At 38.2% G+C, this 26,595-nt stretch overlaps 1 protein-coding gene across 1 annotated transcript; it reads left to right on the plus strand.

The window, feature by feature from the left end:
* The first annotated feature begins 802 nt into the window (after positions 1–802).
* Positions 803–24,788, plus strand: nxph2a (neurexophilin 2a). Its single transcript, XM_041807521.1, has 3 exons — positions 803–1,257; positions 1,396–1,544; positions 22,375–24,788. Exons 2-3 carry the CDS (start codon positions 1,500–1,502, stop codon positions 23,119–23,121), a joined length of 792 nt encoding a protein of 263 aa, XP_041663455.1. The 5' UTR covers positions 803–1,257; positions 1,396–1,499; the 3' UTR covers positions 23,122–24,788.
* Positions 24,789–26,595: the final 1,807 nt, after the last annotated feature.

Genomic DNA, 26,595 nt, shown 5'->3' on the forward strand with positions numbered 1-26,595 from the left:
AGTGTGCTTATCAGCTGTTAATAACCGCACCTATAAAAATATGTTGCTGACTCTTAGATGACGGACATGAGAGAAAGACTGAGACAGATCATTTGTTTGCATATTTTAACAGTAATCTTAGAGGGGTCTGTTAGGAGTCAGAGGTCAGCTTTGGTTCTGAGCCAGTCCCCCTGCAGTCGTGTCAGACTGATGTTTGTTTTCCTACAGGATGGGATTATTTCAGTGAGTAGAGACTGAGCTGATACCTTCAGGGACCTGAGGCTGCCTCTGTGGGGCCTTCAGCTGCTTTTCTCTGAGCTGCTGCTCTTCTACATTTACATAGTCACTTATTTTTCTTTGCTGCTTACATAAGTCTCACATCCTGGACTTCGTCTCATAGTCAGGTTTCCATTCAGACTCTGGAGACTTACACTGACTGACTATGTGAGCTGATTGGCTGTAGCCACATGGTGGTGCCAAGCTCCCAGGAATCCGCAGGTCTGAGCCTTAAAGGCGTTAGTAAATACTGTCATCAGAACAACATTTGACCTTTACTGTCTGTGCTAAATGGAGAGGACAGGACGAGTGAAGATCCCTCACCTTTAGTTGTAATCATGGTTCAAAGTGTCCGCGTGACAGTGATGCGTTTGTAAGTTTGTGTGAAACATGAAATAACGCAGAAACACTGAAGAGCTCTCAGCCATGCTGAGATCTGCTCTCTGGGGACTGGGTCGTGGCTTTTTGTGACGTTTCAGCTTCCTCACCAAGTCTAACAAAACTCTGAAAACGCCGCTGAACACATGACAAAGGGATTACACGTGGACCTGGGGCTGTGCAGAAACTTGTGACCGTGTTGTTGGGTAGCTTGGTTACCCTCTAGACGGACGGGGTCAGACCTCAGAGGTAGACTCACACTGACTCTGCACGGACTCGCACCGACCTTGGAGTCTCCAGACGCGCATCGGAGGATTTTGCGCACTGGAAAGGAGTGGAGCAGAAGTGAGCGCAGAGCCAGCACACCAGAGTGAGACTGACCGCAGTCCCTCCGCCGGGCTACGGGCTCACTTGTTTCTCCGCGTGCACACACTGCTAGCATCTGAAAGCCAGTGCTCGGTGAGTGTGTGTTTGGTTTGCTCTTCCCGCGGAGCCTCTGCGTGTAGCGTCTCACCTCCTTCAGCCTTCAGCATCCGGAGAGAGCGGGACGTTTGACTGGATTTGTCCGGACATTTCTCTGGATCGGACAGGAATGCTAGTGACCACTTTACCGAACTAACGGAGGTATTTCAGTAGAAATGTGATAAGAGCCACTTTTCCCTCCTCAGATCCAGATTGAAGTTTACTGCGTCCTGCCAAGTGACACGAGGAGGTCTGAAGTTGGTGAGACTGACACTTAAACCATTCCCACTTATTTTACAGGTGATCTCAGCGATGCTTCAGCGGAGTCTTCGTCTGCCCCTCTCCAGATCTCCCAGAGAGGATTTACGCGCTGCTCATTCCCAGTAAGCCGAGAATCAGAGAAGATGAGAGCCGTGCCAACGTTCCTGGTCCTCTTCGTCCTGCACCAGGTGAGCTGACAGATCCCGGACTCTGTGGAGGGTGCCTCAGAGAAACTCAGACTCAGGGTTGGACTACATGAGCTCAGTCTAGAAAGGCTTTAGAATTAGCCCTGCATGACCTTTGAACCAGGCAGCCCTGGTTCCTAAATGTTTATCAGCTGTAGATCTGCATCATTCCAGTCATGCTTTCACACCTTTGTTGGCCTGGTTAACCTCCAGCTAAGCTTTGATTCTGGGACTTTGTCTCTTTGGGCTTCTTTCGAAACCAAAATTTAAAGAATATGAAAAAAGGAAGAAGAATATTTAAATATTTTAAAGACAAAATTTTAAATTGTAATTTAATAGAAAAGAGGATGAATCATCAGCTCCTAAAACAGAGGTAAATGAAAACCTCCAGCCTGAATAAAATGTCTAAGAAACAAACAGATTTAAAAACAGACTAATGTGAATTTGTCCGTTAGCACGCTGAACGGACGTCTTTTTCTCTAAATCAACTAATCCTTTGGTTTTATTAGAAACAGCAGGATTGTTTAAATCATTCTGGAAGGAATCTATTTTATGAATGACTGATATCTATGATCCTTATATGATCAATAATTCTAAAGTAAATAATTATTAAACAGAGTTCATTTACATCTAGAACTGTTTTTCTCATTCATTGAATTTAAATCTGTGCTTCACTCTTTCTTTGTCCATCAGACCACAAGAAAAAGGTTTTCATATTTTTTTTTCTGTCCCTCTAAAACTTTTTCATGATCCAGCTGTATGAAGTCGATTATTTTTAGTCAGCCATATTTAATAATAATAATAATAATTATTATTACTGATATTTTTGTCTTCAGTGCTGCAGTGTTAAATAAGAGCAGACCTGACTCTGTAAAGTGTCTCTCTGACTAAAACGGGTTTAAAGAGAAGAAACCTGAAAACTGCAGAGCTCTCCTGTTTTGTCTTTTCTGGGTCTCCTTAATAACGTTTACAGATTTCTGACATCACACACTCCTGTGAATACGCGGGGAATTATGAAGTATTTACCAGAGACTGACTGTCTTAAGCTTCTGGCCGTAATCTCATTGTAGAGTGGTTCTGTTTTATTGCAGGAATAAGCTCTCAAACAAACATAATCTGTAGGGAAATTTAAAGGTCTTTTCCTACATTTTAATGGTTCCTGGTGTCTGCTTTATCGTGATCATTTGACTTTACACTCTCCTGTTCTGATCAGACGTGAAGAGCAAATGTCATTCAGTTGAAGATATTCTAACGTCCGTGCCGACTTCTTTAAAGACAGCGCTGAAGCGTGCAGATGCAGCAGCACAGAGCTGTCTGCTCGGCCTGCTGTTGTAATCAGCCTTAAGCCCTTTGGGAGCTCTGCCTCCAGAGAGAGAGAGAGGAGAGAGAGAGACAGGCTGCCTCCCTAGAGAGCCCCGCTCTTACCATGCCTTTGTGGCTTCCCTCCCAGCAGACCCACCACTGTCTGGGACACATTAGCCCTTATCAATATTCCTCACCTTCCCAGCGGTAAGAAACGCCTAAAGCCAGGCCAGTGCTTACTTAAAGTGTTAGATATGCAAAATGACTTCTTGAACTACTAAAATACTTGAGTTTTTCTTTGTGTCCGCTCCAGAGATGAGTTGACTAAGAGCAGTGGTGTGGTGGTGCATGCAGAGGAGACCTTATTTACTCTTTGTTAGGTATGCTCTTTATTCAGAAGTGGGTGAAGACTAAAAAATGAGTGGACCCGCCGATATCCTGCCCAAGAGAAGAAAATGTAAAATGTCCGTGATGAGACATGAAAGAGTTGCAGGCTAGTTTTGGGCAGCATCGCCTCCGAGCCATCAGAAATCTCTGTTTTATCAAACTCAGACGTCACCTTTCTGTTGTAGCTCTTTAGCCGAATCATCCAACTCAGCAAACCTCAGCGAAAATGCTTTTGAGTTTTCATACACACCCCGTAGAAATTACCTGGAACATGAATCAGGCGGTGTAACCCCAGCCCAGCATCTGTGCCGGACCCCAGGGACAAATAAGAGGGTCAGAGGCATCCTGGGAGAATCCATTCCTTACCCGTGACATCTGCTGTAGTTATCCTCCGTGCAATGACATCCCAGCAATGTAGATGAAGACTAAACATACCTGGGAGACGTGCCCCTGTTTGTCCAGCCTGCTTCTCCTCTACAGATTTGACACACTAAAAGAGTCTTTTTGTTATTTATGTTTAAAACTAATCCTGAAAGATAAACTCCATGACCGGTTTGTTTCTGATTTCTGGAGTAAGAGCTGATAGGTAATCTTCAGAGTTGGTGTTGGATGCAAACCTGTGTCTTCGGCGTCTATAAGCACCGCCACAGGTCGGGCAGAGCGGGGCTGGAGCCAGCAGGCTGATAGATGGGTGTGACGCATCAAAGAGACAAAGCTGAGCTGTTTACCAGTAAACTTGTCCTCTGGTTCTGCTCCATGTTTGAAGTTCAGCCCCGCCACTGTGCTGTGCACTGATTTAGAGGATTACAAGTCATTTCTCAAAGGGTTTAGCATTAATTTCTACAGTTATTCATGAATTTTTAAACGTCACTTGAATTATCTGTTCATCCATCAATAAAACGGAGAAAATACTAGAACAAGAAGGTCGGGATTTAAAGTAGTTATGGTACATTTTTAGCTGCTAATATTGTTGCAGAAATCTGTGGGAGAATTTTGCATTTCCTCCGTGCTGGAGAGAGACAGTGAAGCTCTATTCAAAGTCAAAAAGGGTCCTGGCAAGGACAACAGTTTTATCCCTTTCTTCATAACAAAACACAAATTCCACATAAATTCCCTCTCTAAGGGCTCTTAACCCATTTCCCCTTCCCCATGCTCAATTAGGTTTGGTTTTATTATTTATTTATTGTATATTTTAAGGCAACTAACACTGGGAAGTGTAATAAAATGTACAGTGGGAGGATTAGGAGCAGCTCTTTAATCTCACGCTTCTGATAATACTGCATGGGCTGATTGATTAGTTTTTCAGGAAGCTTATGTCAGAAAAACCTAATCCGTCTTTGGATTGTGCCAGCCTTGTAAGGTTTTCCGCGCTGCCACTTTATCATGGTGGCGAATTACAGAGCTGCTGGGCTGTGATAAGGTCCTCGTCTCTTTTACAGACCCCACCGCCCAACCCCCCTGTACCCCCCTTTTCCCTGTGGACAATAAAAAAATTGTGTTTATATTCTTCACATCCCTGCTCTGCCTGGTCTTCACATCAACCTCTTCCAGGATTTGCCTTGTTAGAAATAGAGGAAAAAAGAGGGGAACTTAAGTCTCCAAAAACCACCAGAGAAATTTGGAGCGGAATGAGAAAATATGGAGCAAAATGTCAGGAGGGCTGTAGAAAATTCTGTGGGATTGATTAAGCATGAATTGACAGAGTGAAGAGGCCCTGTATGTATGTGCTGTCTGCAGCTTACATGCTGCTGATGAGTATCTGTGCTCATAGCGGCCACAATCTTTCCAGCCAGAGGGCTAAACTAGATAATCCCTCATAAACAATACTGTCTGTGGCATTTGCAGTCCTCGGCTCGTATATTGTCTCCGACTTCTGAAGAAAAGGTTGTCATTTCTGGCTGTCAAACCCCTAAAATTCAGCTCGGAGCACTCCAGGTTGTATTGACAGTGTGGGGTTATGTAACCTCCAATCATCAGTCATAATTGTGTGTAAAGGTAATGAATCCATGACTTAGGCTTCAGAATGAGAAATCAGTGATAAGTCTGACACTTTTGGCCTTCGCTGTGAAGAAACAAACAGAACCTGGCCGCCCAGCGAACCATTTCAGACTCAAGTATGTCAGGATGCAGTGAAGTTCTGAGGAGCTCTTAGTGTGGCAGCTTTGGTGCAGAAACATTAACTTTAGTATGATGTTGAGTTTTGGTCCACAGCTATGAATTTTTATGGGTAACGTGCAGCCTAAGGCAGCGTTAGACCTGAAGGCTCCGCTACCTTATAGCTTTTCATCAGCGCTCTGCAGGGTCAGAAACATCCAGCACTCTCTGAAGCACAGCCTCACTGTTCAGCAGCTCTTCTGCTCTTTGCCTCACTGCTTTGCTGCTAAATATGAGGGTTGAGTTGGTTTTAAAGGAGCAGATTCAGTCTGATTCTTGTCAGATTGGATTATAATATTAGGAACGGTATCTTGTTGCTGCAGCGACATGATTTCTCCTTTTACTGTCAAAACTATAAAGTCATGCGTCGGAGCATAAAGCATCATTCTGTAAAGTTTCTTCTCTGAACATGCGTTTCCAAACACTGACATATGAAGTTTTTAATTACCACCTGGCTTAGAAGTTTGGAGAGGGCGATCACACCTTATGTCAAAGCTGAGGAAAATGATGGACCCCTTTAATTAAAACTGCTCTCTGGTAAAAAGGCAGTGTGTGACAGCTTTAGAACAAGTACAATAAATCTCCTTTTAGATTTTTCTCAGTCTCATTTGCCTGCAGGCTTTGAGGCCTTTCTTTTCAGCTTGTCATTTCCAGCCCTAACAAAGCACTGTCAGCTCCCCTCTGTCTTTGTATATTTCTTGTGAAGTACCTGTCTTCAGAGGTACTCAGAAGGAAAGGAAGCAGCGTCTTTCCTGCTCTTGTTTCTTCTTCAAAGGGAGCTGTTTTTGTGAAATCAGCCGAGGCACAATCTGTTTTGAAAAAAGAAACAGTTGTTCTGTCAAATTTGTTGGGGGTGCCTTTGAGCAAATCAAGCAAAACAGTTTTGAATAAAACATCCATATCGTTTGCAGCATGGATTTAAAGAAAGGAAAAGATGGAACTGAAGTTGTCAAACAAGAAAAGCTCAGAGAGAAAAACATGCAGATTGTGTCTGTGAGACGCAGGTGGAAAACCCAAACCACACTCCTTACGCTTCATTCTGGATGAACACGTTGTAGTCGCTGAGTTTAAAGCCTGTTTACTCTGCTGTACAAGGTAGGAAGTGTCAAAGTGGTCAAGAAAATTCTAATTACACTCAGTCCAACGTGCTTCGTGGTATTATCCGCCTGAATCCCTGCTATCAGACACACGGAGGTGTGCTGCAGGTGTCAGGAGCCGGCACAGGAGTTGCTGCTTTGACCATGTAAGGGGATTATGAAACTGATGATGCGTTGAAAGGTAACGCTTGCCTAAAAGTGAAGTGTTCAGGGCTTTGCTGCTGTCACTTGTGGCAGGTGCTGAGATAACATAAGTATGCCGATTACCTGGAGGCTCTCGTCACAGAGACTCCCCTCTTTCTCTCTCAGCGCTAACGCTGAACACCTGACTCCATCACCATGTCATCAACATCCCAATTAAAGCTAGCAGGCCTCCCCACTCATGTTGTAGTTGAAAATCAATTCTCTTCCAGTTAACGTTTTTTTTTCAACACGGTAATTATTTTATTGTGTTCATTTCTCACTGTAAAGATCCCCAGACTACATTCATTATAGCAATATTTTATTTAAGTACTAAAGAGTCAGGAGGGCACAGGCGTTTAGTGGTTCCCCCCAATGAAATTTTAATTTATAGCCGTGCAAGGTAATTATAGTTAACTGAAACTACAATTCAAAAATCATTTTAGTTAACTGGCACTAAATCAAAACTAAGCTTTACAGAAAAAATGAAAACTAACTAAAACTGTATGTGTGCTTACAAAACTAAAGAAAATAAAATAAAAATACAGACAAAATGTCCTTAGTTTTAGTTTTTGGCACAACCAGACTGACTGGCACCTACACCAGAGTCTGGGGAGTAAAACTGCCTGATCTGATTGGTTTAGACTTCACATAGTGGTAGTTTTAGGTCTGCAGTTTTATTCAAACATCATCATTAAATAAATAAAATGATAAGTGAAGAGTAGCCTGTTTGAATATGTTTTTAAAATGTATGACACTCACTCAGGCCCAACGTCTATCCATAAAAACCAAAACTAAGAAAAACCAAACTGAAACGAAGCATTTTTGCAAAATAAAAACTAAACTGAACTAAACTAACAAACCCGCAGTAAAAACTAAGAAAAACTAAACTGAAAATGAAATAGGAAGTGAAAACAAAATAAAAATAAAAGCTGTTAAAAAATCCAAAACTATTATAACCTTGGTACAGATCATACATGTAAATATAATCATATTTATATGAATAATTGGTTTATTGCACGATTACTTGGAGCAGTTTCTTTTGTGGAGCCGAACAGCTGCAGCAATCATATTACAAAGAAAAACAGCTCTCTATTCAATCTTGTGAATAATGTCAAAAATCCATCATGGCATTATCAATTGAAAATTATTTAAAAACATAATTTTCTCTGCCATGATGAAAATGTATCTATGTGGTCAAATATACAGATTATATATTCAGTTAAACAGCTCTTAGCCTACAGAGCTACTTCTGAAATCAAATCAATGTGCTGATGTCTGATGGTCAATGTGGTATTTAGAAGGCAGTATGTGGTGTTTTCTTTATTTTCTGCACTGAATCATATTTATTGGGATAAATATCAGCATTCATTCATGTTTCTTTGTTTGCTGCTTCAACACAGCAGGAGTAACTCAGAGGAATTAGACTGGCCTACAGTTAAACTCTAAACACACCCTAACTGAACTGATATCAGCCACACACAATGTCCAAAATAACCTGATGTGTGGTGGCTCCACTGCTAGGAGGAAAACTAAGATCCCAGAGTAAGCATGAAAAAAAAAAAAAAAAAAAAAACATTTTTCTACAGGAATTTAATTGTTATAATTTATGTTTACCAAAGGATGCAAGCAGTAGAATGATTGGGTTAGACTTGTCACATTTGTGTGCAGGTTGAGGTTGTAATGTTTTATTTCCCACGTTTTCAGGGTCAACATACATTTTATCATCATCAGCTCATTTGTTGTGAAATGTTTGAAAATGGTTGGCTTGGTGCTCTCTTTGATCATCTTACAAAAAAAGAGCATAAAACTCAGAATTTAGCAGAAATGTAAATGAAAAGAAATTTCATGAATGTTTAATCCAGAATTATCATCAGCAATTTCCAATATTACCATGAAAATATAAACACTTAAAGCTGAGGATGTTATTACACGGCTAACCAGAGAGCAGACATTGAAGATTTTCATTCCTCTCTTAAGCCTTCGAACAGTAAAAGAATAAAGTAATGCATAGGAAACAGTGCATTTTGCACGTTGAGTCTTGTTGCACTTTTAGAAGTTTACAATCTAATAAAATTGTTCACAATTTTAATTTAGAGTGCATAGGGGAAAAACTAATGTAAAGCAGGTAATCACCCTTTTGAGATTATAGCAGGTGTTTTAAAGATTGTTATCTTTGCCTTCCTAGGCCGGCTTAAAGGGAGAGGCTGGTATAGACGCGCATCAAAGGTCCAAAGCCAGGAACTGAGCCTGTGGCCGATGCATCACATACTATCCTTTGTACCAATGGCGCTGTTATGCTGCCTCAAATATGCCTTCCCATCTCTCTACATGAGCATCTTGCTCTCATTAGCCTACTTGTCACAAATCAAGTCTTGTGTCCATGTGATTCAGGGTTTCTTTAGGTTTTTCCAGCACATCTGTCAACAATTAAAAGTGATATCCTGGAGACGCAGACACGATGATACTGCTGTGATCATCGTCATGAAAGCATCAGCATCACTTTGAGCTTGTCAGTCCCTCTCCTCTCACCATCAACACCTGTACGAAATGTTTACGTCTAAACAGAGGCTGTCCATGTGTAAGTGTAGAGGTGTTAGCTGTGCATTCTTAAGGCTGTGAAGTCTGCCATCATCCTGCCTCATAAATACACTTTATTGGTCCATAAGGTGTTCTCTACACAGAAAATCTGTGGATCTCACCTTTGCTGGACACCAGGTGTAAAATGCAGTGTACTGCTGTTTCTGGTATCACCACAAATGTATGAAAATGAAAATTCAGTCAAAAATTCAATATTTTATCCAGGACATCTTAAACAGGAGTGTTAAGATATTAGCAGCTAGAATCTGTCTCATTCTCACAGAGGTCAGGTGGTAATGGCCTAAAGGATTACTGGAGCAGAGTAGATATGCTACAATCACACACACACACACAAACACACAAGCGTGCACACACACACACCCACACACACACCCCCACACACACACACACACACATGAGCTATAGCTGTCTGTGATTGGTAAGGGGCCCCCGGTGTGGATTTTCTGTTGCGATCCACCACATTGTGAAGCACCTGCCATGTGTTTCCCTGGACGGCCACTGATTAAAAGTGATGGCTCTGGAGCGTGAGGCTGTTCCAGCGATCAGAGCACCAATCTATTTTTCAGCAGAGTGTAGACTCTTTCTCTGGGCTGCTTAAGCGCCTCAGGGGCCTTCTCTCCTGGAACCGGCTCAGGGTGTGAATCATTACAAATGATATGCCCTGTAACATCAGGAAGAAGATGACTGCCGAAGACTGTGGGGCAAGGGATTGCAGGCTAAGAATGGTTTTAGTGCGAGTCAAGCTGCTTGTCATGTTGAATGCTTGAAAGCAAGAGGCTGCAGTCAGTCTAGCTCTGAGACTATCTGATGTGTGCTGCTGAACATACTAGCTGAGCCGCTCTAATATGGTCAGGTCCTGTGATGCAGTGATGCCAGGAAGCACTGGTCAAGCCTGTGTAATTTCCATGAGATGTCCAGATTTTTACTACGCAGAAGCACATCAAGTTAATGAAGCTTCAGTTACAGAAAATTAGCGGAGAAATGAATTGCACCACCAAAGTGGGGTCAATTTGCACAGATAAATCCATGAAGAACAGCAGAGTGCATCATTGGAACTGCTCTGCTTGCACTGATGAGCAGGTTAATTGTCCATTTTGTTTATTGTAAGGGAGATGCCTGAAACCAATTTTCACTAGACCCATATTCCAATATGTGCAGGGACAAACCAATGGAAGTCTCAGAAAACAGATTATTTTAGCTCACTAATACGGGCTGCATGGTAATGAGGATGACACAGAGGGTCCGCAGATAGAATGAGATTCCATTGCTGCCATCTAAACAACAGTCTTGACTTGCCTGCAGCCCAGGACCCCACAATGTCACGCATGCCAACTGCAAATCTACTAATAGTAACTCTTCAGATGATCTAGAAGCCAGATGTCACTTACTTCTTAATAACTTTCTAGAGGCTAGTTCCGGTCACCGTGGCAATTACCTTTATGTCAGCCGTCTAAAAGATATGTCTACCCACGGGACAAGCAGGCAGCCAGCTCTGTAATACTCATTACAGATAAATGTCAAGACTGAGCCTGACTCAGAGCGTGTTCATGTTCCATACTTCAGATACTCTGGACTGAAACACATCATTTAGAATAATCAGGTTAGTGGGTCTAGGGACGGTCTTTACTCTATGCTGATGAAGTTTTTCTTTAACCAGCAAAACTGGTTCTTAACAGGCAAAAACAGCGGAGAGACATTTAAATCTTAAAAGCTACAAATTTACATTTTAAACACAGCAAGAGGAAAATTTTAGATTATAGGTCAAAAGCATAGATAATACCATTCTATATATAAGACAAACAAGTGAGACGCAAAATCTGTGTTGACATTTTTAAGTACTGGAAATAAATTTCTGTGTAGACTCGAGTTAAATAATAATAATAACTTAATTTGTATAAGACCTTTAAAAACAGAGGTTTACAAAGTGCTTTGACAATAAGCAGAATTACGATTACAAAGCATCAAAAACAAACAGCAAAACATCACAGGAAAGACAAAAGCCCAACAACAGAACCCATGAAAAACTCAGCCAGCAATGTAACTCCAACATCATAAAAAACTAGCAGAACATTCTAAGCACAAAAATGATGTTGATTTAGGAGGACATCATAAAAACCCAGATATGTAACATTTTGTAATAAAGTGAAGACCAAGAATAAAGACCCAGAATAACCTAGACCAATCCAGGCAACACAGGAACCAACTACATAAAAGAGACCTAAGGACCAGAAATGTAAAAGCATTTAAAATATTAAGAAGAGATGCAAAGGAATATAAATCAAAGAGTTAAAATATGTTTTACATTACAACCCCTGATTATTTAGTACGTACAAACATTAGAGGTAACTGATCACATAAAGATAGAACTAACTGATAAAACAGTAGTTGTTTAGCAGCAGGAACTCGGTATATTAACTCTGTTTTACTGAAACTTTCCTACACGTGAAAATTCAGTTTAAATACAACTCCAAACATCATGTAAAGTAGCTACATTATCTTCATCCACTGTGATTTTCCCTTATTTCTATCACTGATATTTTAATCTTAAACATTTATGTCACTCTAGGCTGGCCATCTTCAGTGACTATGAGTGACAGCAACTGAACAGAACCAGGAAGTGCTTTTCCATCATGCCCAGTTTACCATCCATAGGATATTGTAATTGCACCCCACAGGTCAGAAAGTGTCTAATGCCCAAAGGCATTCTGGGAAAACTCTGCAGATATATGAATTATTGTCAAATGATTTTGTACAATTGCAGAAAAATAAAACAGAAATAAGTTAAATTAAATATTAGTTAAATGTTAAATGTTAGTGATGGGTCATTCATGAACGAGCCGGCTAAAAGAGCCGACTCTTTTATGTGAAAGAGAAGAGCCGGATCCCATTTGAAAGCTGCTTTATATCATTTTAACTGTTAATTTAACTATTTGTATGTTGTTTGTGTGTTATGTGATTGATTATCAGGAATGATCTTTTCTACATACGCTTACACAAGCATATCTCACATTAGAGACACAAGCTTGATGGTGTAACAGTAATGTTTGATATCAGGTGTGTCAAACAGCACAGCCAGTAGGCAGATTTCATTTGACCCTAAAAAATAACAGCAAGATATTTTCATCAATTCAAAAAAATTGAGCATAGTTGGAGTAAAATACTAGCACAAATATCAATCATATGTCATGATACTGCTAAATCTGGCAGTTCAAATGAACATAACTGGCACCTGAAGGAAAAGCCGCTTAGGAGTCGAAAGAGCAAGCTCTTCTTGCTGAGCCGAACCAAATGATCCAGATCACTGAAAAGAGCTGAAATTCCCATCACTATTTAACGTCACCACTTTCCAACTGTTCAGTTTTACAGTGAAAGACTCAGTGATGAAGTTAACAGTACAGTTTTCTTCCAGAGTGTAGTGACTTCTCCTTGTCATGGTGTACTTCTCTAACTGAGTCAGTAACTTCACTCATGCTGCAAACGTGTCTGAAGCCTAGGGCATTCTGGGAAAACCATGCAGGTAAAAGGGATGATTGTCAAATAATTTAAGTACAGTGATTTATTTACAGTTACTGACAGTTGACTTAAATCTAAAAATATGTTTAATCAGCTCAGAAAAATAGAGCAGAAGTAGCTGTTTTGGATTTTACAGGTCTTCTTGTAGCTTTAAACCGGTGTTGCAAACATACTTAAAGTTAAGAACGTCTTTCTGTTCTAACAACATCTTGCAGTTAAATCAACTTGCAGTCAAGGTGACAGAGCTTTAATCAACAGGAATGCAGAAGTAAAAGTCTGTGAGAAGAAATAAAGAATGAAGAAAATCTAGTTTAATAGTTTCTCTTTAAATAAGGCAGAAGACTGAGAATGTTTTGGTAGTTTACTCAGCTTTCCTTTAGGCATAATCAACTTTTAATTTTCTCAGAAACTAAAAAACCCATCTATTTCTGCTGGACAAAGTCTGGGTCGGTGATGTGGAAGCTTTTTGTTCCAAATGTAAATTCTGAGAAAACAGCTTTAGCAGATTGATGAATCATTGCATGTTACTAAATCAGTCAACATCGGTTAGAACCAATAATTATATTTAAGAGATATACTTTTAATATTGAAGCAGCTGATATGAAACAAATGCATAAGAAAACAAAACATTTATTAACTTTTAACATTATTTATTTAGATTACATTACACCTAGATATTTCCTCTGCTTTCTGGGATAAAAGCAATTTATTATAGACCCAGGTTTTTATTTATTTATTTTTTACATACCTGAGACAAACTCCAAGGATTTCCTTAATGCAAATCAAAATAAAAACTAACCAAACTGTAGAAAACTAAAACTGACAGATAACATCAGCCCTGCTCTAATACAGATGTTGTGATAAGACCCAAACTGCTGCCCACTGTGTTTATCCACATTTTAACTTTTCACCACTGAGGCTTCAGATCAGGCTCCATAGCTGCACAATAACCGTCTATTTTTATTTGAACTAACTAGAAAGTAGTCTCTGTAACACATACTTTACTTTGCTCCAGAGGTCACAGAGCTGATAAGCAATAATCCTGAATACTAGCTAGATGTCTGAGGGGCGTTTATGATGCATGGGTGATATTTCAGTGCTATTTAAGCAGGCGTGTGTTATAGGCATGGCAGTTAAAGATAATGAGAATTAAGAGGAAATATTTGCAAACAATTTAAACATATTCAAAGACAAATAATCTTGCTAGAGCCAGACGAGAGTGTTTTTTGTTGGTACAGGAACATCATAGTATTCCCTCTCCTCTACCTGACGCTGGTGAAATGAAGTCTGGTGTTTTACACGATGTAATTCTGCAATTATTATCATAATAATGTCTTGTTTCAAGTTGCCCCGTAATGCCTCTAGCACAGCAGCTGAGATTAAGAAATCTTAATTAAGCTTTTGTAGATTCTCCTTCATTAGACCTTGCCTCTTTTTCCAGCATTTTGTTATACAGAAACTTGGCTTTCTTCAGTCATTTTGGAGAGACACCACTGCCGCCTGTTTGAATGAGGAGTGTATTTGTGTGTTGCTGTTTTGTGTGCAAAGAGACGGAGAGAGAGAAGTAAACCAAAGCCTGTGTCAGTGCAAGCTTTCAAGTTCCCAGTGCTTCATCTCTCGTGGGGCATTTAAGTATTAGATATCCCTCTGCTTATCCCTTGTTGTCACGGCAATTTCCCCAGTTGCTCATCATACTTAAACTCCTCTCTCATTTCCATTATAATCATCTTATACAAAGCTCACCTGAGATTTACACTGAAATCCAAAATTTGTTGTTTTTTTTTTTCTTTTTGTTGTTGAAGCTGTGCAGCACGACACGAGCCGTATAACGGATATAACAACTCAGGATGGAGGGAAGATGGGTGTCACTGGTCTTTCTTCACAGCAGAGACTAGATGGTCCTGATGGGGGCCTTCAGTTCAACATATTTTACTTTCAGCTACTGTTGTTATTGTGATGCTGTAAGAGTCAAATCAGATTAGCAGCTGAGCTCAAAGAGGTAATACTAGGTGTCAGTGTTAGTGAGGAGAAAGGCCTCTGAAATGGTTGATTTAATAAATGTAGATGTGATGATCACAGAAAGAGATGATCTCTCTGGGTTTCATCCACACTTACAGACAGTGACTCTCTAACTTAAACATTTAAATGGATAACAAATGGGCTGTTCATGGGAGACACATGACCTATCTAGATCGCTACTGAGGTAAAACCTCTGAGACACGAGCAGCGTTTAAAGAAAAGCTCCAACAGTGAGGTACTCATGGATGAACATGCAGCTCTTTTCCATGTCTAGTGAAAAGGTTTATGGGAATATGACAGTGACAAAACAAATTGTAGCAGCAGAGCAGTTTGTTAACTTTGTACACATGTGCCTCAGTTGAGCTTAAAGCGAAATTATAATTAATCTGGAAATACTGCAGCTCAGTGAGAATTCAAACAGCCGCTGCTCAGTGCTTTCAACATCTGCTTCTCTCAGTGATCCCTGAAACCAGGCCCGCGGAAAGCCAGCACTACTAATTACTAATAAAACTAGCTTAGCTTATTGCTGTGAATTATTAAAGCTTTATCTGAAGTGGACCAGGAATCACTCCTGGAGCTAAAAGGCTTTGAGGTATGAGGGCGGATCATAGTTTATTGCAGTGTCTGGATCTTCACTTAGCACACGCTTTGCTGTAGAAGTCTCTTACATTATTGGGATCTTTTACAAGCTAAAAGAAAAAAACTGCTGATGTGAAACCAGCTCACCGGATTACGTTGTCATGTTAACCCATGAGTTGCCTTAAAGATATCAGAAGCATTATGTGCTAATGTGAGCTAAGATGATCAGAAATATGCATCCAAATGACTGAGCATTGATTTCCCTTGTTTCTTGATGTGCACATTTAGCCTCTGATGAGAAATGAAAACAGGCCTGTTCTTGAGAAATAGTTGTAATTATTGGCTCCCTTTATTCACCATGCTTTACATGTTACCCACATTTTGATTGCTCTTAAAAGCCTTAGGCCATACTGCACGCGCCTGCCAGCATCCTTAGTCTCCACACACAGAAAAAGCTTCTTAAATACCACAAAGAGCACGGTTCACTGCAGAGGAGAGGCCCATGGTTGAATTAAGAACATGAGTTTAAAGACATTCATTCAAGTTTGAAAGAAAACATTTTAGTAAATACTTGAGTTTCTTGCAGACTTTCAGGTAAAAATCATCAACAATGTTATTCTAAACTCAGCGATAAAGATAACCAGGTTTCCAAAATAACCCTCCCATATTTTCCTTTAAAAGACCCCTGTGCAGTTTAAATAATCAGTATATGTACTGTTTCAAACACAGGTCATAGCTATGTATTTTTATGGTTAATCAGTGAAATTAGATACAGAAGACACTTTAATTTCTGCTCTGGGGTCAATGATAGGATGAGCATATTTCTGTGTCCACATCTTTAATTTCCTTTTGGAAAAAAAATAATCAGTTCATTGTCTGAATACATTATCGCTATGTTTAAATAAAATAATTTCATATTTTGGCATCTCAAACCCTAAAAATGTCAGGTAAATGAACAGATGACTGACACCAAGATTGTTATAGTTAACTGAAACTAAATAAGTAAAACTAAAATTAAAAAATCTGTGTAGTTAACTGAAACTAAATCAAAACAAAGCTTTACCAAAAAAACCAAAAACTAACTAAAACTGTATAGTGCACTTACAAAACTAACTAAAATAAAATAGACATGGAGGAAAAAAATTGTTAGTTTTAGTCTTTGACACAACCATGCTGACTGGCCAGGGTCTGGGGAGTAAAACTGCCAGATCTGATTGGTTAAGAGGTCACATAGTGGTAGTTTTATGTCTGGAGTTGTATTCAAATATCATCATTAAGTAAGAAAATGATAAATGAAGATTAGACTGTTTTAATGTTTGTAAAAATGTATGACAGTCGATCAGCGCTGACATCTATCTGTAAAAAACTAAAACAAAACTGAACTAAACTAACACCAGCAGTCAAAACTAATAAAAACTAAACAAAACGAACAAACCATCAGTCAAAACTAACAAAATCTAAACGAACAAACCAGCAGTCAACACTAATAAAAACTAAACTAAACTAACAAACCAGCAGTCAACAATAATAAAACTAAACTAAACTAACAAACCAGCAGTCAACACTAATAAAACTAAGCTAAACTGACAAACCAGCAGTCAACACTAATAAAACTAAACTAAACTAACAAACCAGCAGTCAACACTAATAAAACTAAACTAACAAACCAGCAGTCAACACTAATAAAACTAAACTAAACTAACAAACCAGCAGTCAACACTAATAAAACTAAACTAAACTAATAAACCAGCAGTCAACAATAATAAAACTAAACTAAACTAACAAACCAGCAGTCAACACTAATAAAACTAAACTAAACTAACAAACCAGCAGTCAACACTAATAAAACTAAACTAACAAACCAGCAGTCAACACTAATAAAACTAAACTAAACTAACAAACCAGCAGTCAACACTAATAAAACTAAACTAAACTAACAAACCAGCAGCCAACACTAATAAAACTAAACTAACAAACCAGCAGCCAACACTAATAAAACTAAACTAAACTAACAAACCAGCAGTCAACACTAATAAAACTAAACTAACAAACCAGCAGCCAACACTAATAAAACTAAACTAACAAACCAGCAGCCAACACTAATAAAACTAAACTAAACTAACAAACCAGCAGTCAACACTAATAAAACTAAACTAAACTAACAAACCAGCAGTCAACACTAATAAAACTAAACTAACAAACCAGCAGTCAACACTAATAAAACTAAACTAAACTAATAAACCAGCAGTCAACAATAATAAAACTAAACTAACAAACCAGCAGTCAACACTAATAAAACTAAACTAAACTAACAAACCAGCAGTCAACACTAATAAAACTAAACTAAACTAACAAACCAGCAGTCAACACTAATAAAACTAAACTAAACTAACAAACCAGCAGTCAACAATAATAAAACTAAACTAACAAACCAGCAGCCAACACTAATAAAACTAAACTAAACTAACAAACCAGCAGTCAACACTAATAAAACTAAACTAAACTAACAAACCAGCAGTCAACACTAATAAAACTAAACTAAACTAACAAACCAGCAGTCAACAATAATAAAACTAAACTAACAAACCAGCAGTCAACACTAATAAAACTAAACTAAACTAACAAACCAGCAGTCAACAATAATAAAACTAAACTAACAAACCAGCAGCCAACACTAATAAAACTAAACTAACAAACCAGCAGCCAACACTAATAAAACTAAACTAACAAACCAGCAGCCAACACTAATAAAACTAAACTAACAAACCAGCAGCCAACACTAATAAAACTAAACTAACAAACCAGCAGCCAACACTAATAAAACTAAACTAAACTAACAAACCAGCAGTCAACACTAATAAAACTAAACTAACAAACCAGCAGCCAACACTAATAAAACTAAACTAAACTAACAAACCAGCAGTCAACACTAATAAAACTAAACTAAACTAACAAACCAGCAGTCAACAATAATAAAACTAAACTAACAAACCAGCAGCCAACACTAATAAAACTAAACTAAACTAACAAACCAGCAGTCAACACTAATAAAACTAAACTAACAAACCAGCAGCCAACACTAATAAAACTAAACTAACAAACCAGCAGTCAACACTAATAAAACTAAACTAAACTAATAAACCAGCAGTCAACAATAATAAAACTAAACTAACAAACCAGCAGTCAACACTAATAAAACTAAACTAATAAACCAGCAGTCAACACTAATAAAACTAAACTAACAAACCAGCAGCCAACACTAATAAAACTAAACTAACAAACCAGCAGTCAACACTAATAAAACTAAACTAACAAACCAGCAGTCAACACTAATAAAACTAAACTAAACTAACAAACCAGCAGTCAACACTAATAAAACTAAACTAACAAACCAGCAGCCAACACTAATAAAACTAAACTAAACTAACAAACCAGCAGTCAACACTAATAAAACTAAACTAACAAACCAGCAGCCAACACTAATAAAACTAAACTAAACTAACAAACCAGCAGTCAACACTAATAAAACTAAACTAACAAACCAGCAGCCAACACTAATAAAACTAAACTAAACTAACAAACCAGCAGTCAACACTAATAAAACTAAACTAACAAACCAGCAGCCAACACTAATAAAACTAAACTAAACTAACAAACCAGCAGTCAACACTAATAAAACTAAACTAACAAACCAGCAGCCAACACTAATAAAACTAAACTAAACTAACAAACCAGCAGTCAACACTAATAAAACTAAACTAACAAACCAGCAGCCAACACTAATAAAACTAAACTAAACTAACAAACCAGCAGTCAACACTAATAAAACTAAACTAACAAACCAGCAGTCAACACTAATAAAACTAAACTAAACTAACAAACCAGCAGTCAAAACTAATAAAACTAAACTAAACTAACAAACCAGCAGTCAACACTAATAAAACTAAACTAACAAACCAGCAGTCAACACTAATAAAACTAAACTAAACTAACAAACCAGCAGTCAACACTAATAAAACTAAACTAACAAACCAGCAGCCAACACTAATAAAACTAAACTAAACTAACAAACCAGCAGTCAACACTAATAAAACTAAACTAACAAACCAGCAGTCAACACTAATAAAACTAAACTAAACTAACAAACCAGCAGTCAACACTAATAAAACTAAACTAACAAACCAGCAGTCAACACTAATAAAACTAAACTAACAAACCAGCAGTCAACACTAATAAAACTAAACTAAACTAATAAACCAGCAGTCAACAATAATAAAACTAAACTAACAAACCAGCAGTCAACACTAATAAAACTAAACTAATAAACCAGCAGTCAACACTAATAAAACTAAACTAATAAACCAGCAGTCAACAATAATAAAACTAAACTAATAAACCAGCAGTCAACAATAATAAAACTAAACTAACAAACCAGCAGTCAACACTAATAAAACTAAACTAATAAACCAGCAGTCAACACTAATAAAACTAAACTAACAAACCAGCAGCCAACACTAATAAAACTAAACTAATAAACCAGCAGTCAACAATAATAAAACTAAACTAACAAACCAGCAGTCAACACTAATAAAACTAAACTAACAAACCAGCAGTCAACACTAATAAAACTAAACTAAACTAACAAACCAGCAGTCAACACTAATAAAACTAAACTAAACTAACAAACCAGCAGTCAACACTAATAAAACTAAACTAATAAACCAGCAGTCAACACTAATAAAACTAAACTAATAAACCAGCAGTCAACACTAATAAAACTAAACTAATAAACCAGCAGTCAACACTAATAAAACTAAACTAATAAACCAGCAGTCAACACTAATAAAACTAAACTAATAAACCAGCAGTCAACACTAATAAAACTAAACTAAACTAACAAACCAGCAGTCAACACTAATAAAACTAAACTAAACTAAACTAACAAACCAGCAGTCAACACTAATAAAACTAAACTAATAAACCAGCAGTCAACACTAATAAAACTCAACTAAACTAACAAACCAGAAGTCAACACTAATAAAACTAAACTAAACCAATAAACCAGCAGTCAACACTAATAAAACTCAACTAAACTAACAAACCAGCAGTCAACACTAATAAAACTCAACTAAACCAATAAACCAGCAGTCAACACTAATAAAACTCAACTAAACTAATAAACCAGCAGTCAACACTAATAAAACTCAACTAAACTAATAAACCAGCAGTCAACACTAATAAAACTAAACTAAACTAACAAAACCAGCAGTCAAAAGTAATAAAACTAAACTAAACTAACAAACCAGAAGTCAACACTAATAAAACTAAACTAAACCAATAAACCAGCAGTCAACACTAATAAAACTAAACTAAACTAATAAACCAGCAGTCAACACTAATAAAACTAAACTAAACTAATAAACCAGCAGTCAACACTAATAAAACTCAACTAAACTAACAAACCAGAAGTCAACACTAATAAAAACTAAACTAATAAACCAGCAGTCAACACTAATAAAACTAAACTAACAAACTAGCAGTCAAAACTAATAAAACTAAACTGAAATCGATCACAGAAAGTGAAAATGAAATAAAAATAGAAACTAATGAAAAATCCCAAACTATTATTACATTGACTGACACTACTGAAAATGGCATTTTAATTGTGAAAACTTCCAATGAGAATTCTTTGGCATGATTTTGATTGATATCTTTGAAATAAACAAAGTTTTATCAAACCTGATAATGTAAAAAGGTTGTTAAATCATCAAAAAACTTTGTGTTGAATTTGCAAGTTCTCAAATATCAGAGTGGAGCAGCCGTAATCATGGGAGTTTTTTTTTTGAAATGATAAAAACAGATTGCTGCATAATTGATCATTTATCAGCTGGTTTGTTGATCCTTTTCAAGTAAAAATAAAACATTTCATTAAAGTCACAGGTGAGCGGGTACACTCTTTATGTCAGGTGGTACAACCAATGTAAAAGTGCTATAAATGTATTGAACCATACAGATCTTGATTTCATTTTAAAAATATAAGTCCACCGTTTTAAATGAACATGAGTAACATTACATATCTGAGTATTTGTCTGCTTATTTGCAATTAGTGGGACAACCAGAGTGCCAGGTGGAGAAACTGCTAAAATGAAATTGATAGAATTATTTAAAGCTCTGAAAGTAGTTTTTAACTTCTAATACGGTAAAACAGGTGTTACATATTTAAAAAACTGGATTAATTACAGTTGTACTTGGGTGGGCAGGTACACTTCCATGGCCCAACAGCTAAGTTAAATTTCAACATCAAATTCTTTATTTTATTTTGAAAATATAAGTTTCTACTTTTTAACAAGAATAAAAGTAGCAACATGTGTCTCAGTAATTTCCCTGTTTAATTTGAAATGATTTCAGGTGTCAGGTGGTGCATCCGCAAATGAATGCAGCCTGATCTGCCATTGACCTATCTGCATCTGGTTACCGAGAATTAGAGGTCTGAATGATGGATACTGCATTTTTAACTAGATCAAACAACCCTTTTGTCAAGTCAAACCTATGGGAGCAGCTTGGTTTCTTTCTTAATATCTGTCATGCCTGGAATGAAGTGGCTAACCTTCGTGTTATTTTCAGTAAAATGTGTTTCTCTCCCTCTGACTCAAGCGCTCATAATTCTGTCAGAAGTGTGATTGCAGTATAAAATTGTTTAATCTTGATTTCTGTTGATTTTATTCAACTTATTGCTTGGCAGTGGAGTCATTACAAAAGTAGATTTATTTTAAATTCAAGTGTCAAAGACTGAAAGGTTTCACTGCCCATCTGAACTACGTAGCCCTTTCTTTTTAACATCTTTAATTAGCTAGAAATGACATGACTGTCTATGCACCAGCATGTCTACGGAAAAAAATACTACTAATGATAAGAATAGCAGTGTCAGAGACACTACAGTGGGGTTAAATACAGATTTAAAGATTCTCTCCCACTAACCGTTTCCTTTACTTTCTCCAAAGGTCACATGCAGGAAAGCACATGGAGGAGCCACAGAGCTAATTGAGTGGGGAGACAGCGATAATGTGCAGAAGATTTCCCCTACAGGGGCCAGTCCACGAATCCTCAATCCCCTGCGTTTGTTTGCCAGGAGCTCCCCTGGGTTTAAAAGCAACATGAGGGAAATCACATATTTACAGAACATGGAGGACTTCTGGGACTGGTTATCTAACCAGACAGATGTTCAGGGTGTGCAGGCTCGAACTAAACGCAGGCCCATTGTCAAGACTGGCAAGTTCAAGAAGATGTTCGGGTGGGGGGATTTCCACTCAAACATCAAGACTGTAAAACTCAACCTGCTTATTACAGGGAAGATCGTGGACCACGGAAACGGCACTTTTAGCGTTTACTTCCGCCACAACTCCACTGGCCTGGGGAACGTGTCTGTCAGCCTGGTGCCGCCATCCAAGGTGGTGGAGTTTGAGATCGCCCAGCAGTCCACGCTGGAGACCAAAGACACCAAATCATTCAACTGTCGCATTGAATATGAGAAGACTGACCGCAACAAGAAGACTATCCTGTGCAACTTCGACCCATCCAAAGTGTGCTATCAGGAACAGACACACAGCCATGTTTCCTGGCTGTGCTCCAAACCCTTCAAAGTCATATGTATCTATATCGCCTTTTACAGTGTAGACTATAAGTTGGTGCAGAAGGTGTGCCCTGACTACAACTACCATAGTGACACTCCTTACTCTTCTACAGGATGATTAAGCAGAGGTAGTGTGCTTCAACATTTTGTTTGAACCATTTCTGTAAATGTAAACCTCTCTTTGCCCTGAAATACATATTTAACTGAGACATGCTTCTGGAGATATCTGGATGCATTGTTACAAAACTTCTGAGCATACTCCAGACACAGATTTGGCATTCCATAGTGAGGTGTCCAGGGACTTGCTTTTAGGATTTGACTTGGGATTCAGAGATTGCAGTCAACCCTGGATGACTCCTTCATGTAACAACACCACATGTTCTCCTGGTGTAATTAGCATGTTGTCCAGATGTTTCCTTCAAGGCTAGACCATGGGCAAGCTGTCTCCTGATTGGCAGAGTATCCAGCTTCTGTGTGAGGGCTGCACTGCAGCATGTAGTCAAACGAGTTCCTCTACTCCCTCACAGTCAGGTCTGGGACAACATATGATATAAAAATAATGATATGTAAAATTGACTATCAGCTCAATAATGACAATACCAACACACTAGCATTGTTCTCTGGCATTTAAAACAACACAACAAACAACACCGCTGAACATAGTGGAGTTTTCATTAATCTGCCTTTAAAGAAAGGTCATCTCCATTTGTGCAGGGAGCAGGATTTTTTTGTCCTATTGGTCTGTTGTTATTGTTCTTTTAATTTTAGAACAAATAAGTCTGAATCTGTTTTTCTGTGTCTATCTCTTATAGGGATGTTCATCAATATATGCCCAGGACAAATCAAAGTGATCACATTTTATCCAAAGGCAAGCAGAGAGTATAATCTTCATTCACACAAACTTAATAAATAAATAAATGAATAAATAAATAGATGGATAAATAAATTGATAAAAAAGGACTTGTCAACGTTATCTTACTGCTGCCTTTTTATGAATTATTGTTGTTGGTTCTCTGCTGCAGTCATCCTCTCACACATGTGTGTATGCTTAACCAGTAGGAAAACCAACATCTGTGTTGGCAGGAGGCTCTTTGGGGCATCTTTCTGCTGAACAGCACCACACTGGATTAATGTGTCAGGAGAGGTGGGAAGAAGTGATAATTGCAGGACAGGTGGATTTACTGCGTCTGGCAGACAATTATCAGCACTTTGTAACAGCCCTACCACCAGCACCGGCATTATCTGTACTCAATGTGCTTCAATTAGCCCGGGAAATTTCATTTAGCTTAGCTCATTAGTAATGAGAGCAGAAGCAGAAAAAATAAAGAAAAAAAGGCAAATATCAGCAGTAAAAGGGGTCAAATTAAAGATAGGTTTGGAACATTAACAAGACATACCATTTAAATTCAATTTTTTAATATTCCCAGATTTTACAGAAGACTTAAATTTACTGACTCCCTGAAGTCTAAAGCCTGTCTTTTAGTGAACAGTGAATTTGCTCCAATTTAGAGATCTGAGAACCTAAAACACAGAAACTAGAACTGTTTTGTTGTTTGTTTGTTTTTGGCCAGGGCATGTGTCAATGATTCCTGTTTACCTGATGTACCTACTGTCTTCCCCCATCAGCTGTAAATGATCATCACATCATACAAATGAAAAAGGTGTACGATAGGAAGCCTGAAGGTGGTTTAGGTTGATGTTTTAGTTATACTACTTTGTGCAAATGCTGTGTATAATTCTGTGTACCTCAAAATCTAAACATTTTTATTATGGCTTCAGAGTAAATGTCAAATTATACAGAATTTTCCAGAGAAATATATCAAGAAGTACAGTGTAACTTATTTTTGGTGTTAAGCAATATCATGTTTATAGATGTCATAATCAATGCTTATGGTGATAGATTATTTCATTTCATATTTGTAATCATTCAGATTTAACCTATTATTTTTCTGCCTGATAAACTTGATTTACGTTTTCCTTGTAAATAAAGTAAAAGCATCGCTGTGTGTTTAGTGTATGTTAAACATCCTGGATTGTTTATTCTAACTAAGGTCCATTAATTTCACTGTTAAATGGGCTTGAGCTCATCTAGAAGTCTGACTACTCTAAAGGCTTTTACACAGCAGGTCACACTTACCCATTCACACACTGATGGCAGAGGACACGATGGAGCTTCCCATCAGTATCGATGCATCCACACCTATCCACACCGATGCAGCAGTGGAAGCAGATTTGGTTCAAGTATGTCGCTCAAGGACACATCAACATGTGAACGTAGGAGCCGAGGATTTAGCCCACGACACTGAAACGCCCAACTCTACCCACTGGGCCACAGTCGCCCTGAGAGTTTAGGGTTTTAATGACATTTAAGCGTATTTAAGCTCGACTCAGTGCTGGCCCCGTGAGTCAGATCCAGTTCGCTGTGATCACAGTTATCCGTTGTCTTGTTTGTTTCTACAAGGACTCCTTAATGGCATGAAAACCTTTTCAAGAGGTGTATTTCCAGGGTACTTTTAAATGGGCAATAAATCTGTGTCCACAGGCATGGATGATACCAGAGGTACACCTTAGGGAGCACATCCATTTGCTGTGGCCATCAGTGACAGGGGTCTTTTCATTCCCTTCCATTACTCTTATCTGATCAGGATGAGGCACCCACTCCAGGGGCAACAAGTCCGAGGTCTACGGCTGCACACACCTAGATATTTGGAGAACAAAGAGAAATACCCATATGTTTTACACCTCACCATACTAACAACGGTGGTGCTGCTTAGTAGAAGACACTCGCATCAATCTGACAATTGTGTTAATACAATTGTTGTGAAATTCATTTTTACATCGTATCGGGACAACCTATGCAGACATTTCAAGTAGAATTTTAGACCAAACAAAACAAAAAATTACTGTCAGCTTTGAGTCTTATTTGGTTGCTTTTTTCATAACTTACTCAAAACCTGTGAAAGCCTCGAATACTCCCTCGGTAAAACAGCAATAAGGCATAAATGCTTTACATTCATGTGTATTTACTGTTTGTACATTTTCTTTAAGTTCCTGTCCATTCCCTGTTTGTTGTAGTGTTTGCTGGGAAGAAAACACTGACGTTTACAATGAAGAATCTTAAGAATATTAGAAAATGTCTCCTGGGATGTATTTGCCATCTTCATATTTCCTAGCTGGCCCCTTCCATGTGAGAGTTCCTCTTGTAAAGGACACTAGGACACATTAACTATGAAATGTTTTTACACTGAAGCAGTGATCGAGTGCATGTGTGTGTTTAGCTCTTGCCCACTGTCTTTTGACATTTATTTTGCAGTCTTACTTCTTTTTAACATAATTATGATTAGAAACAAGGAGTTAGAGGCGTTGAAGTATCAGATGTTTTCCTTGAATCTCTGGGGCTGGATAACTCAGTGGGTTACACCACTGACTTTGGTCTGGGAGATCAATTGTTTGAATCCCATTCAGTACAGAATCTCCAGTTTGGGCCCTAGGGCAAGGTCCTTAACCGCTGGAACACCTGTCTACCTGTATGTAGGTTGCTTTGGATAAAAGCATCTGCTAAATGACACTGTAATAATATTGTAAAACACAA

Source organism: Cheilinus undulatus, linkage group 15 (genome assembly GCF_018320785.1).
Source record: "Cheilinus undulatus linkage group 15, ASM1832078v1, whole genome shotgun sequence".
Taxonomy (NCBI): Eukaryota; Metazoa; Chordata; class Actinopteri; order Labriformes; family Labridae; genus Cheilinus; species Cheilinus undulatus.

What these genes read in the sequence shown, in the direction of transcription:
- nxph2a (XM_041807521.1), top strand. Translation starts at nt 1,500, where the DNA reads ATGAGAGCCGTGCCAACGTTCCTGGTCCTCTTCGTCCTGCACCAG. An exon ending in TCCTCTTCGTCCTGCACCAG is followed by an intron (nt 1,545 to 22,374) that starts GTGAGCTGACAG and finishes CTTTCTCCAAAG; the next exon opens with GTCACATGCAGGAAAGCACA.